Source organism: Pleuronectes platessa, chromosome 10, assembly GCF_947347685.1.
Source record: "Pleuronectes platessa chromosome 10, fPlePla1.1, whole genome shotgun sequence".
In the NCBI taxonomy this organism is placed as follows: domain Eukaryota; kingdom Metazoa; phylum Chordata; class Actinopteri; order Pleuronectiformes; family Pleuronectidae; genus Pleuronectes; species Pleuronectes platessa.
The window spans coordinates 1,147,066-1,162,183 of NC_070635.1; the positions used below are offsets into that span (position 1 = coordinate 1,147,066).

The 15,118-nt window shown below is 45.1% G+C and overlaps 3 protein-coding genes across 3 annotated transcripts in view; 1 reads left to right on the forward strand and 2 right to left on the reverse strand.

Annotated features, from left to right (window-relative positions):
- Positions 1 to 224: 224 nt before the first annotated feature.
- On the reverse strand, positions 225 to 6,580 carry mettl6 (methyltransferase 6, methylcytidine). Its single transcript, XM_053432676.1, has 5 exons — positions 5,258 to 6,580; positions 4,338 to 4,472; positions 3,798 to 3,968; positions 3,524 to 3,665; positions 225 to 3,125 (listed from the first exon to the last, which is right to left on the reverse strand). The coding sequence occupies exons 1-5, from the start codon at positions 5,522 to 5,524 to the stop codon at positions 2,971 to 2,973; spliced, it is 870 nt and encodes a 289-aa protein (XP_053288651.1). The 5' UTR covers positions 5,525 to 6,580; the 3' UTR covers positions 225 to 2,970.
- On the forward strand, positions 5,945 to 10,452 carry eaf1 (ELL associated factor 1). Its single transcript, XM_053432677.1, has 6 exons — positions 5,945 to 6,176; positions 6,925 to 7,019; positions 7,358 to 7,494; positions 7,829 to 8,001; positions 8,125 to 8,340; positions 8,740 to 10,452. Exons 1-6 carry the CDS (start codon positions 6,074 to 6,076, stop codon positions 8,787 to 8,789), a joined length of 774 nt encoding a protein of 257 aa, XP_053288652.1. The 5' UTR covers positions 5,945 to 6,073; the 3' UTR covers positions 8,790 to 10,452.
- Positions 10,453 to 12,596: 2,144 nt separating this feature from the next.
- bmper (BMP binding endothelial regulator) overlaps positions 12,597 to 15,118 on the reverse strand; it is a 19,868-nt gene continuing 17,346 nt past the window's right edge. The window contains exons 13-17 of the mRNA XM_053432946.1: positions 14,660 to 14,823; positions 14,276 to 14,480; positions 13,757 to 14,099; positions 13,398 to 13,528; positions 12,597 to 12,778 (exon numbers count right to left, since the gene is read on the reverse strand). Coding sequence (XP_053288921.1) covers positions 12,597 to 12,778; positions 13,398 to 13,528; positions 13,757 to 14,099; positions 14,276 to 14,480; positions 14,660 to 14,823 — 1,025 coding nt within the window. The remainder of the gene's footprint in view (positions 12,779 to 13,397; positions 13,529 to 13,756; positions 14,100 to 14,275; positions 14,481 to 14,659; positions 14,824 to 15,118) is intronic.

The window sequence follows — 15,118 nt, forward strand, 5'->3', positions numbered from 1 at the left end:
AAATGAGCAAAATAACAAATTCCAGTTTTCTTTACATAAATTCACGTTTCAGTAACGAGCAGGGTGCAAAGTACAAAACGTACTAAATACTACCCTCTCGTGGTCACCAGCAGGTAGTACAACTATTTATACAAAGTAGGCATGACAGGATTCTTTTAATTTCACTGACAATTTCAAGGCGTTTTGGAGATTGATAAAATTCATGAATATAAAACATTAGTAAATCAGCTTTTTTTGTTGTTTTTAATCATATTGAGAAGCACACAAGCAGTTTTGTTGTCGTTGATTTCAGACGTATATTAATGTAGTTTGATAAAAAACAAGCTTCCTGGGACTTAAAAAAACTTTAGATTATAACAAGACAACTTCTGGATCATGAAAACTAGAAGGGGGCAGAGAAAGCAAAACTCAAAACTGAGACACTTCAAAGTAAAGTCTGTAGTTCTCAGAGAGGATGGAAACATCAGACAGAAGAAGCACACCCTCCACCAACACATCTGCTCCTCACGTGTGCTCACAGTTCACCAGCCAACGTGTGGTGACACAGGTTGTGTTGCTCTTCGTTCCTGTGACGGTGTGTTAACAAGAATGTCTCGACTCACTGGACCTTCGGTGCTGCTGCTGCTGGGGACACTGTGTCTGTCCTCGGCTGAGGACAAAGGTGAGTAAAGACTTGTGTCTCAGACCGGTTTCTCCTCCGGCAAGAAGGTTGTGTTTTTGACTCTGTTTGTGTGTCGAGAAGATTGAGTGACTTGTTGTACGGATGGGACGTGACAGATATCTTTCTCTGTGTAATTATCTATACTAGTTGTAATTATGCAGTCGACCATTAACACGTCGACAGGTTTCCTCTGAACTGGTTTAGCTTTTTAAAAATCAATTATCTGTTTCTCAACAGTCGCTGAGGGAAATCAAGTCTGTCTAAAATAAAACCATCTAAACGTAGTTCCCTTTGTGTTCCAGTGACCTTAGAGGTTCTCTACCCTCAGAGGAGCCTCACTGTGTCCCGCGGCTCGTCCGTCAAACTGTCCTGCAAAGCAAACTATGACCAGGAGCACTGTGGCCCGGTGCACGTGGTCTGGACTCAGAGTGACAGAGCGCTGACTGACCCCAGCAAGTACATCACCACAGTGAACGAGACAGTCTCTGAAGGCAACATGAGACTCAGGCAGGTGGAGACGGAGATCCTCGACCTCACAGCAGACGACACGGGTCAGTTTCAATGCAAAGCAAAGTGTGAGAAGGGAGAGGCGGCCATGGGACACTTCATCCGGATCAAGGTCCAAGGTAAAGTCCTCATCGAGGAGGAAAATCATTATTATAACTGAGTTTGTGTCTGAAGCAGATCACGAGACTTGATGTAGTTCATTTCTTGAGGATGTTTATTAGTTTAATGCAAAGTTAAATGTCTTTTTTGGAGGAAACAAGTTGTTTACATGTTGTTTTCCTGTTTCACTCTCTTGCAGCTCCATAACCTGACGCTGGCGACTCTGTTCATTAAGGATTTAAATGTTCAAACAAGTTGAATAAACCACGTTTCACAAACCTTTTCAGCTAAATGATTTTCCCCTTTGTTTAATTTGATGCTTCCTCATCTGTTGAACCTGTTTCAGTGTTTTTAGCTCAGAGTCGTAAAGACTCTCATGTACGGAGGCTCGAGTCCTGCAGCTGCTGCCGCTGAGGTTCGAACCCGGCCCTTTGCTGCACGTCCACCCGGCTCGCTCTCCCCCTTTCCCGCTGTCCCCCTGTCATATCAATAAAAAGGGCTTATGCCAAAAAACAAGATCTGCAATCTGATTCCATTGAGTTTGAACCAACAGAGACGTCACCATCACTCAGTGTCCACACATAATCCACTGAATGAACATCAGCTGTGTTGAAGAATACTTGAAACTAGAGACTGAGACATAAACTCCTGAGGAAAGTGTTTTCTGATGTTATAAAGTGGAGGTAGAGTCAGTTTCTATAGAAACGGATCACACCTTCAACCTGCTGGTTTTCCTGTCGGCTGGTCTGAGGTGCGAGAAGCTGCTAAAACGATCTGCAGCTAAAAGTAGCCTCAGTGCTGAAGCTTGTTTGAAACACTCGGCCCTGGTTCAGTTTCCTTCTGTGCTTTTGGTCAGAGTCAGAAAACCACACGAGAAGCAGCAGAATGAACCTGAACCATGTGGTGATCTGTAAAAAGACAAAGCTCATCTTCACAGATGAGTCGATTCTGTTTTACCTCTGATCTTTAACCAGTACACTGTCGAATTTGCATTTACGTGCACAAGACTCGAACCCGTTTCCACCTGTTGTTTGTTTCCAGAGCAGTGAGAGGCTGCACATGTCCGACCACAGGACAGGAAACTGCAGCAGGTCGTGCACAGTTTTGTAATCAGGTCTAAAGCCACGCGTACAGTCGGAGCCTGTGAGTCATTGCAAGAGATGTTTGGACTGAGAGAAAAAGTTTCAGGTGCATCGAGTTGAAACTTTGGTCCTTTGTCCCGACAACACACTCTAACAACACTTTCCTCTTTAACCACCATCTGACTCAGTTGCTCTGGAGGTTTTCTAGACTTCTCCTGCCAGACTCTAAATAAACTGTCCAGAAAAGTCAGCGTTGATGATATTTCTTATGGTAAAAAACTGGAAAAATACAAATATCTCAGGATGAAAAACAGGAACCATCGTGTAGAAGAAAAGATGTCAACTTGGAAAAAACTTCAAGATTCAGCTCTTGGCGATAAGTGCTGAGGCTGAAACTCACAAACAAGTTCCACGTATTTCCCTCTTTAAGATTCCAAGTACAAGTCTTCCTCTGATGGTGAAGCAGCCCCCCCCCCGACGGTCTAAAGAGATCAAACACGGTGAGGATCAGGTCACAGGTTCTACATAAGAAGCTTCTTCACCGATAAGTTTCAACTGGTCTCATCCGTCTCGTGATCGTCTCTGGAGATTCATGAGGAGACAAGTGGCGACCATGTGACGTCAGGAGCTGTCTGATTGGTCAGGCTTGGTGAACTTGCTCTGCAGGAACACCCTGGGAACACAAAGCCCCTCCTTCTTGTTGACCGTCTCTCTCAGGACGTAGTCGTTGGAAACACACTGGAAGCCCGCGTCCGCAAAGAGCTCGGCCAGAAACTCTGAGAGCAAGAAGAAGAGCAAACAGACAGTTCAGAGGAAGGAAACCAGGCAGAGGGAGGGTTGAGGAGTTTTGTGCTTCAGGACCAATGTGAATAAAGGATTTTCACAATTAAGATTTATACCATCGTGTCAACTGGTTTACAGAGAATCTCTCTTTGTCTGTTTCATGACAAGGTTTACAAAGAGCTTTATGTTCACACAACAATCAAACCAGAGGCAGAAAAAGATCCACCAGTTCCAAAAGTTTAAGATAAATAAAAGCTCCAAATTAAATTATTCCTTTATTATATTATTTTGGCTTTGAAAGGGTGGACACTTGTTTTTTAAAGCATGTGAAGGAATACATATTTTAACCTGTGGAATCATGGAAACAACTTTCCTGAATCAGTTTACTGACCTTTGGAGAAGAAGTAGGACCTGGTGCCGTCCTGTCTCACGTAGAAGTTCTCCCCCAGTTTGCTTCCTGCTTTGAATCGCAGCATGGCGTGGTCCTGCAGCCCGTAGTCTCTGAACAGGACGACGCCTCCGGGCTTCAGCACCTGAGATTCACACGTCAGTGACGAGCTTAGAATCCACGTGTATGAAACAAAGAGGGAAGTGACCACCACACTAACAGTGACTACATTACAACATACGTCTCTAAACACTTCAGGAACCAAGCCTGCTCTCACCCTGCTGATGTTCTGCAGAGCCAGCTTCATCTTATCGGGATGGACGGCCGACAGAACGAAGATGAGGGTGACCACGTCCACGCTGCCCTCCGGCACGTTGGTCTTCAGGTCGTCTCTGGTTAGATCGCAGTGGAAGGCCGAGCAGCGCTCAGGGCAGAACAGAGGGTTTTGCTGGAAACAGAGAAAGTTTCCATTCATCAAGTGATGTTTTCACTAGAGCTGCATCAACTGTTTCAGATGTTGGACGGTTGATTGGGTTGATTGTTGACATGGAAGCTGCAGATGTCTCGATGGGCTCAGGACCTTTTTGAGGAGAGTAATTCTCTATGTTTCACATTAAAATATGTACTTTTTACTCCTGGGAAGAGATTTGTCTTCTACAGTTATGAGCTCCTCAACAAATCACTGACGTCACCAGTTTCCTGGAGTCTGAATTGTTTGATTGAGACTTTGTGATTGAAAACCACTGTGTTACTAGAAAAGAGCCAAGGTAAAAGACTCAAGAGAGTATTCATAGATTCTGATGAATAGAAATCTTACTTTGACAAACTCCACAGCTCGTGGAGAGAAGTCACAGGCGTAAACAAAGATGTTCAGGTCGTCCTCCAGCAGAGGGAAGAGGCAGTTCCCCACACCGCAGCCGGCCTCCAGCAGAACCAGCCTCTGGGACTCAAACTGCAAATCAGGCAGAACAAAGACTGAGAGAAGATCACAAGGTCGGTTCATAAATTCATTCATGTGTAGTCGTTCCCATATCTGGTTCTTTCTCTTGTTTATCACCTGATGTTTAACCACAACACTCTTCTGAACAAGACGACTCTTTGAACGAGATTAAGCTAATGCAGAATTTATCTTTGTGGCCTTTAATAAGTTAATTTAATTTGTTTTACTTTTGCCTTGATCTTATATTGTGTAAAATTATACAACTCCAAACTTAACCACTTCATCAATATGGTGAGAAGTTAGTTTTAGGCAGAATATCTATCAGACACCAGGGGCCATTCACTTTTAGTAAGATTCTTTTAAATCAATGGTTGTTAATATGAATCTATCTTAAATTATGTGTGGACATAAAAAACACGAAGCACTAAAATTTACTTGAAACTTGATTTGTCTTCTTTACCAAGGGTAATAATAGAACTAAGCATTTGATTGGAGCCAGTGGACTGTGTGATGTGGAAGATAATGAAAGAATATGATTATTTCATATTCATATAAAGAAGCACCAATATCTGATTCTGAGTTAGTCAAATGACCAATTAAACACAACGCAGTGATCTCATATTCACAAAGGAATGACTCCTAAGTTAAGTTAAGTTTAGTTCATTTGAGTTAAGTTCCTAAAGCAGCTGTGTCCTGGACTGAATGTCTGTGACCTCCCGGAGTCTCGTTGTCCCGGACCCAGGTGTAAGGACAGCTTGGGACCGGGACTCTGCTCTCGCGGGTCCGTCCTCCCTCACCTCTCTGCAGGCTCGGAGCTCCTCGAACTCCCTGCAGGTCCAGTGTCTGTCCTTGAAGAAATTCGTGGTGTTTCTTTTGTAGAACAAGTCCCAGTTCTTCTGAGCTTCTTTCTCCAGCTTCATCTGCTTGAAGCCGGACACCAGAGGTCGCTCCCCGCCGGGTCCGTCCACCTCCTCCCGGGTCGGAGCTGTCCCCGTCTGTCCCGGGACACACGGGGACAGCTCACCTGTTGTGATCTCACCTGTCTCGTGTGTGGACAGCGCCATGTTGCCTTAAAAGCTACTTTACTGACGCCTCTTTGTTTGTGTTTAACTTAAATAATATTTAATCTTTAAGATAGTAAACACAGGATGGATTTCACATGAACTTAAAGACGCTAATAACTAAATAATTTGTTCAAAACACCGGCGACTAAAAGCATTGATGCAGCGGCCATCTTGTCCGTTAGTCTAATTCCTCCGTGTCGCATGGACACTGAAGTCAGTTCCTCCCCGTGGGACGTGGATATTTTCCAGAACTGAATAAAATCACTGAATAAAATAACAAAAAAAGAGAAAAATAATCGTTTAACTTTATTGTGTTTTTTCCCGATAAACAGTTTTATATTTAATCAGGTTAAAAAAGTAGATTTTCTAACATTTCACCGCTGGACTAAAACCGGAAGAGGCGCGGTCGAGTGACGTCAGGGGATGTTTTGCTAACGCTTAGCATCGGAAGCTAACGGTGTGTCTCGGCTCTCGGACGGGCGCATCTCGGTTTCCCCGGTGACCCGCGCGTGCGTGTGGATCGTGACACGCTCGTGTCGACACGGAGACATGAACGGGAGCACCAACCCGCTGCTGGACAAGGAGGAGCACGTGCTGAAGCTCGGGGAAAGTTTCGAGAAGAGGCCGAAGTCCTCGTTCCACACCATCAGATGTGAGTGGACACAAGGAAGGGACGCGGACAGGGATTCGAACCCTCGCCTCCCTGACCGGACCGAGACAACACGTGTTTACATGGAGGCACCTGCTCTTAAAGTTCCCCTCTATAACTTATTACATCTCTGTTATTACAAATCGCCTTTGTTGTCACCGCGCTGTCAATCAATCAATCACATGTTGACTCACAGATGTTCACAAGGAGCAGCTTCCGGTGTTCTTCACTCAACAGGAGTCACATGGAAACTTTATGAGGAGTAAATAAAGCTCAGAGAGTCACGTGTGTTTACAGTGTTTATAAATAATGAAGGAGCGGATGAACTGAGGAGGTCCTGATGGGAGGAGACATGTTCTAATCGTTGTCCTCCATCACGATCTCTGGCTCTTATAACCAAGTGAAATGTCTCAGTACTGACAGCAGCACGAGTCACTGACCATTAGATAAACTACGGGCTCATCAATCAATGTAAAAACTGCGTTAAAGCAACAATGTGTAACTTTGACTGAGCAGCAGCGCCCCCTGCAGCCACAGGTGGGGGTTGAATCTTTTACTTTTTGCATTAATGAAGTTGTTTTCTGAGTTTGCTTGTGTTGATCGCTCTCAGCCACCGTAGAGAGACTCAGTTATACAGACAGGAACTTCACTATCCAACCACTCCAACATGTCATAGAGATTATTAAAGTGTAAAATATCTCCTCTAGCTTCTTTATAAAAGTGTTTGTTGATCCGTGTCGTTGTTTTACAGACGACTTCAAACCAGCGTCGATCGACACGAGCTGCGAGGGGGAGCTGCAGGTCGGGAAAGGAGATGAGGTCACCATCACGTTACCGCACATTCCGGTAAACTGCCGCCGAGTGTTGACTGTCACTGGATGAGACCAGAGGATCAGATACACAGCAGATGTTTGGAAAATCACAATGAGATGTTTTTGTTAATTAATTAAAGTATCGGGTACAAGTTCACATTTATAGAAAATACATTTGTTTTGAATTTATTTACCTATTTTCAAAATTGACCCCATGTTTCAGTTAAACACATTTTTAGTGAGAAAGAACTATCAACATACAACTGAACCAAGAACATACAGCTCAACATGTTCGGAGAGGATTTGGTTTCATTCCTCAGTTAATAGAAGAAGTTGAGATGAACAGGTTCAGACTGGTTGTTCTGGTTCCAGGGCTCCACGCCGCCCATGACGGTTTTCAAAGGGAACAAGCGGCCGTACCAGAAGGACTGCGTGCTCATCATCAACCACGACACCGGGGAGTTCGTCCTGGAGAAGCTGAGCAGCAGCATCCAGGTCAAGAAGACCAGGTGAGAGCTCCCAGAAGATCAGACCCATGAAGACACCTGAAGGATTCTGTTCAGATCAACTGGTGCAAGTTTTAAAAAATGCTTTATTCCATCAAGATTTCATTTAAAAACAAATACTGCCTCTTGATTTCTGGCTCCATCTTCTGGACAGTGATGTAAATACACTAAACCAGATTATACATCCTATTATTTCCTCTTGATCCTTTTTAAATCACCAGGAAGGATATTATGATGTTTTCTTTAGACTTCAGAAATGAAACAGGATTAATAGTTGTTGCTGTGTGTGTGTGTGTGTGTGTGTGTGTGTGTGTGTGTGTGTGTGTGTGTGTTTCAGGGCCGAGGGCAGCAGTAAGATCCAGGCCCGGATCGAGCAGCAGTCGGTCCGGTCCACTCAGCCCAGCTCTCAGTTCCGAGCCCCCACGAAGCCGGGGGCCGGGGCCAAGACGTCTCCGTCCCCCTCGAAGGACAACCCCTCCCCTGAGCCTCAGCTCGATGACATCAAAAGAGGTGAGGTCCAGTCCTGACCTGTGATAGAACAGATATTCATATATATGTTATGAATATGTAGATTGTTCACGGGTGAAAGGGACAGAACTCCTGATCTGCTGTGACCTCACGTTGTCCTCACAGAGCTGCGGGCCGAGGTGGACGTGATCGAGCAGATGAGCAGCAGCGGCAGCAGCTCCTCGGACTCGGCGAGCGCGTCGGGCAGCGGAGACGACAGCAGCAGCGACGCTGAGGCCGACGCCCCTCGACCGCTGAGCCAGACCTCGCCCAGCCGCCCCCTGGTGGCCAACGGGGGGGCGGAGCGGCAGCAGGGCAGCAACCAGCTCATGAACACGCTCAGTGAGTACATCCTTCTGACTCTCACTTTAACGCTGCTGTTAATCCTGTTTAGGGTTGAGAGGCAGGAACATATCCCAGCATGCATTGGGACAGAGGATATCATCGTTTGACTCTATATGATTCTCAACTTGAAACACGAGGAGGTTCCAGATCTTCTGGTGATGAGGCCGACTCCAGTGTGGATGAGCTGGAAACAACAACACTGATGTTTCCACAGCAGAGTTTATACGTCAGGTCCCGCCTCCTGCTGCTCTACAGGCTCCGCCCCTTGCTGCTCTACAGGCTCCGCCCCTCGCCTCAATGTTCCCCACATGTTCCTGTTGGTGTGAACTGGTGTTGGACCATTCAGAACAATGTTTCTAACTGGTTTCATTCTCTTCTTCTTCTCCGCCCTCACAGGAAACGACCTCCAGCTCAGCGAGTCGGGCAGCGACAGTGAAGACGACTGAACGCTGGTCGCTCTGTCGCTCTGTGCACACTCCTCCTCCACACTCCTCCTCCTGCTCCTCCTCCTCCTCCACACTCCTCCTCCTCCTGCTCCTCCTCCTCCTGGTTCACTTGTTCCTTTGCTGTGGTAGCTGACCTAAGCCGTATATCTTGTTTTTTCAAACTTTATTTTAGTAAATCCTCGACGCCGGTCAGCCTAGAACTTTAAGAGTGTATTTTTATTAGATGTATATTTTGTCTTGTAAAGCTAAAACGTTAGAAAAAGAAACTTTTACTGGAGAGATGTGGAAGATTATATATTAGAGTGCACATACATATTTTCTGTACTTGGAGCAGCTACTTTTATCTCTTGTATCTTTGGGTTTTGTCTTCTTGGTGAAACGAGGAGGAGCCTGACTGGGAGAATCATCTCTGACTCTCACATCATTCATCAGAAGGTCGTGGGAATCATTTCACTTTGAGAATGAGGAAAACAAATTATCTAAATATCATCTGTTAATGTTGTAAATGTTGAGATGAGCGTTTCTTTACTTTCTGCTCATTTTAAAAACTAATTTAAAAATCCAAACCAACCTAATATCAGATGACATTCATCAGAGGAAAACAGCTGCTGGTTGTTTTTACTTATTGTCAATGAATCCTATGAAAAGACCAAAAACATCAGTGTCCCAGTGCTTTTCCTCATCTCCACACAGAACCCAGTAGAACCAGTAACTGCATCAGAGCAAAGATTTCACCAGTCACAGCCCAGTTCATGGAACGTGCAACATTTTAAATAGGACTTGATCTGGAAACAGAAAAACAAATTTCCTCCAAAGAACTTTTAATTTCACTTTACACGAAACCACGACTCTTCATTTTATCGTTTGTCGTTTTGTGTTATTTTATTCAAACACAGAAACAAGTTGTTCATCCAGAATCCTTCTATCCACCGTGAATGTGTCACGTCCTGAAGAAGCCAAAGAGTTGAGCTCGTGCACACGTCATCACGTGCACGGAGCCGGACCGGCTGAGCAGTGTAACAGAATTTGTGTCGTTGTGTAATTGTTCTATCAGAGTTTGTGTTGTTGTGCTTTGACGAAGTGAAGTCAGTGAAGTCTGCAGCTGGACGTCGTTCAGTGTCGCTCAGAAACACGGCTGAAGAGTTTCATCACAAAAACACGTTAACACTGAATCATGAGCTTCTTTAAGAACTGGAACTGAGGAACAGACAAATTCTACTTGCGTTGTATTTGTGTGTTTGTGTGTTTGTCAGTTTGCAGGATTACATGAAAACTGCTGGACTCATGTTTAGTCACCTGCAGGAGAAGGAGAAACAATCTCCAGATTCACACTGAAGCTTAAATCTCATTTTAATCAAGCTGCTTTTTCCAAGTTAAAAGTTGCATCGTGTTGCGTTACTGTTAAAACTCAATCACACAAACACAAGACGTGAGTCTGTTGAAACCTCAGACTCAGGATTTATTGTTTTAAAGATTTATTTGAGTTTAAAATGAGAAGTGACAAAAGTTTCAGTCTCAAATAAAAGTTGTTTAATTTCTTCCTCCTCTGATCGGCCACCGGGGTTTTCACCTTCACTTCAAAACCTTTAAAACATTTGCTGGCAATGAAATGAAATGGATTAAAAAAATAGAGTTTTGTTTGAATAAACCCTTTTTAACCAAATTGTTAATATATGAACTTTTAATGCGAACATGTGATTTTGAAATGAAACTCCTCAGTTTACAGAAGAATCTGTTTGGAGCTTCCTGTGTTTCTCAGAAGGTCGGAGCTGGAGACTCAGGACTCAGATGATTGTAAGTCCCAGGATCAGAACTGAGAGTTGAGAGTCAGATCTCCAGCTCCTCTGATCCTGGTTCAGTTGATGTATTTCTTCTCTCACGTGAGAAACTGTCGATGTTTAGAGTTTGTCCTCCCAAACCCCCCCCCCCCCCCCCCCGTCACGGATCAGCGGACTCTGGTGGATCTGGTGCTGTAGTTGTCATGTTTTTGTTTTGGTGAAAAGTTTATAGGAAAATAAGTTTGTACAAATTTGAAGTGTATTAAAATGTGTTTAAAATCTTTTTAAATTGCTCTTTTTTTATTCATGTTTTCTGAGAAGTACACCCTCAACTATATGAAAATACTTTATAGGTAGTAAAATACTTATATAGTAAAAAAAATACAGATTGTATCCGCTGTTATTTACATATATTTTTATTTGGCATTGATTCCTAAGATATTCTTTTCAACTTAAACCAAAGAAATATAATTCAGGCTTTATATTTTACAGTTTAGCCATAAACTCTGATAAATTACCATAAATTAAAAGAAAACACAAAAACAGCCAAATATTTAGAACATAAATATTAAAATGGAGATATGCATTATTTATTGTCGTTGGTTTTAACTGTACCTGACATGTGACCTGATCTGAGATCAGAACAACAGTTTTTAATTCAGTCTGAGCTTTTTCTCTTTTCTCTTACATGAGAACATGAATTAATATAATGTATAAAAATAAAGAGCTCTCACTGTGGGAATATGAATGTAAATTAACTAAAACGTTTTAATTGGACCCTTTTTTAATTCAACGTTAATTTCCTGCAGGTTTATTTTTTGCGGTTTAAAGATGAAGCTGATTTTCTTTGAAACTCTTCGTCACCGGCTGCAGTCGAATCAAAAGTTGTTTTTCAGACTTGAAATGAAAATAGTTTGTGGAGATGTTCATGAGTTTGTGTTTCACGTGAAGAAGCAGCAGGAGGTCCGGGTCCGACTCACGTGGGGAAACGTCCGGAGATCTTACCATGGGATGAGCACAGCTTTATTTTGAAAGGGTAAAAATAAACGTAACTTTACTGATGAGAATTACATTTACTCTTTTTTTTCTGCCTGGTCAAATCACCATTGGTTGTGTTGGGGATTGGAACCAGCAACCCTCAGCTCAGACGTTCCTCCTGTTGAAGGCTTCTGGACTTTAAGGAGTAAAGACACAAGTCGAACATGAACTTTGATAAAAGATTATATTGCTGGTCTTAAATAATTGTTGTCAAGTGAAACGTGTGCGTGGATGAAAACCTTCAGTTTGATCCGAACCACAACGACCTGCACACGGAGCAGAACACGATACAGTACTTGATCCCTGCGCTGGAGAGGGACTCACATCTCTCTTCAAACAGTAACACAACAGTTCACTACACAAACATAAATAGCTTCTGTTTCCCTTTAAATCATCTCGAACTCCATTAGATTCATGATTCTGGCTCTTGCTACGTCATTCGACTGGAATATAAATTAACAACATCAACAACAAATAATAATATAATAATAATAATTAGAACAATAATAATATAAAAGCTGTGTGTCTTTCAAATAAATCTGGTTAGCTTACAATATGAAATGATGCTCACGAGGATCAGTTTCTCTGCTTCGAGTCCATCAGAGAGAAACCCGGCGCCATGTTGGCTCTGACCGGAGTCCACGCCGTTTCCTGAGGGTCGAGGTCACATGACCTCCTCGGGGGGGGGGAGCGGAGGAGAAACAGGGTTCTCTTTGTTTTCTCTTGGGAGTCAAGTTCGTTCTCTACCAAGGCTGAAAGCAGCGCCCCCTCGTGGTGGTGTCTGGTATCGTAAAGAGTCCTCAGCACGGAGGGGGGGGGGGGGGACGCAGCAGCGAGGATAAGCCCCCCCCCCCCCTGTCCGTTCGCAGCACCTCGTGACCTCGTGACCTGTGACCTGTGACCTGTCCACACTGGCAAGTTCGGCTCGTATAGTTTTTAAAGCTCCCTGACCTAACCCTCCCCCCCCCCCCGCCCCCCCGGGTCACTAGGGTCACCGCCCGGGGCAGGAGATGGGTTTGATGCAGCGGCCCTGGAACAGCACCAGGTTGGCCGGGCAGTGGCAGCCGGCCACACACGGCTTGTGGCACGGCCCGATCTCGTTCCAGTTGTCGCAGGTTTTGGTGCAACCGGGTCCACAGGTGTCGTACACAGCACCGTGTTTACACTGGGTGGCTGGGGGGGGGGGGGGGGGAGACAAGGGTGTAAACATCAAACTGAGCCAATCAGCAGTCAGCATCAGAATCTCTCCTCCTCCACGGAGACGTTAACGAGACAAACATCACAAACATTGACACGATGACACAAGATCCAGTTTTAAATGATTTTTAAATAAACAGATGAATTTATGATAATATTTCCTCTGATGTTTTCATCTGTGTTTGTCTGATAGTTTTCAGGATTACACAGAAACTGAGACTCATCATTATCGGTCTATAAATAAAGTTTTGGGGAAGATCCAGGAAATGTTTATAGATAAAATATTTAAACCATTGTCCTTGATTTTCTCAGAGAAGAATTCATGGATCTTGATGAAAATATGACTCATATTTATGCATTTGTGAGTTTCACAATCATAAAATCATCCAGTGAAAATGTTACATGTCAAGTTCAAAGAGATTAGAACAATAAAATGTCAGTAATTTAGAATTTCTTCTGATAAATTTCAGATTTTATCTTTATCACAGGAAGCCAAAAATAAACTGATTATGATTTACTTGTCTGTTTTCATCGTTCTAAATTAAACCCTGACTTATCATGTAACAGTATCTTGTGATTGGCAGCTGTCACTCACCCATACATGCGGCGTCGGGCCTCCACAGGAGGGGCACGCCCTCCCGCTCGCAGGCCCGGCTGTAGGCGATGAAGGACTCACAGTAACAGTTCTTATGAACCGGACACTCACACATGTCCGTCACACACGACCTGCAGGGGGCAGGAGTGAGTTCAGTGATGAGATTCACATTCAAACAGATTTATTAGTTTGTAACGTCTCCAGAAGAGAAAACGATATGACGTCATAATGGCTTTTATAAATATATATATATATATGATGGCAGGTTACACTAAAGGGGGGGGGGGGATTAAAGGTTTATTCAGTAAACAATAAAAACACTTTTCTTTATCAGAATAAAAGCATCGCTGTGTCCTCACCTGTAGAAAGTACCGAAGTCGACCACACGGTGGCACTTCTGAAACTCCCAGGACTTTATCTTCTGACACTCGCGGTGGGCGCGGAACTTGACCTTCACGCTGCCGGGGCACAGGAAGGAGGTGGGCCGGCGGGGGGGGTGCTGCTGGGAGCAGACCTCGTTCCCCTCCACCCGCCACGACTCGGCGAACTCGTCCACGTCGAACTTGAACTGGCCGTCGCCGCCCATGGTGTCGTCGCGCTTGTGCCCGTTGTAGTTTCCACAGAGACCGCAGAGGCGTCCTCGCAGGTGGGGGGCGGCGACCACCTCCACGAAGCTGTCCCCGTCCCACGTGATCTCCAGACCTGCAGGGGGGGGGCGCAGGGACGAAGACAAGACGGGTCAGGGTCAGAAGAAGAAGAAGAAGGAAAGCACAGAGGGTCGATGACCTGCACACACATGACACAGTGTGGTGTGTGTGTGTCTGTGTGTGTGTGTGTGTGTGTGTGTGTGTGTGTGTGTGTGTGTCTGTGGTGCTGACCTGCGATGGTGGTGAGCTTCAGCAGGTACCCGTCCAGGTCGATGTGCACCCCGGGGCCGTGGTAGGGCAGAGCGATGCGGGTGCCGTTCCTCCGAACCGTCAGGTGCTGGTGGAGGCTGAGGACCAGCCCCCCCCCCAGCCGCACCTCCACAGACTGAGTCCAGGAGAAGGAGCGCGTCCGCCGGGCGTCGTTTCTGACCAGCACCTGAGGGACAAGTGGTCCAGTCAGAGATTGAGAGACACGTTCATTCAAATAGAGACAGCAGGAAGAGTTCAGAGGAAGAGTCCAACTTTTCCTTCACAAACAAAAACTCCTCGTCTTTATTCTTCTTGTATATTTCACAGGAACAAACTATTTTTCTGAACCCAAAGCTGCGGTGGTACCGTGAAGCCGGAGTCGGGGCTGTGGACGTTGTTCCCCGGGCTCCCGGTCGGGACGCTGCCGCAGTCCCGGGTCAGGACGTACTGACACGTCCCCTGGAAGTTAAAGGTCCTCCCGTCGAAGGTGTTGTAGTGAGGGTCCCCGAACACCGTGCACACCCCCGGCTCTGCAGCGGGACAGACCGAGACAGACAGGAAGACAGTGAGGAGGGGACACAAGCCACTTGAACTCAAATAAACACATCACATATGATGAGCGGTGAAGTGGAAACAGGATGTGAGCTGTGAGGCCTCTGCTCCATGAAGCAGTGAGGTCACCGGGTCTTTGAAGTCCTGAAACGTTTACTGTCCTTGTGGGGATTTCTGTTGCAGCCAAAACCCAAAGTAAACCGAGCCGAGGCCCGAACCACAGCCCGGACACTCGATCATGGGAAACTGAAGCTGCAGCGGCCGGACCTGTTT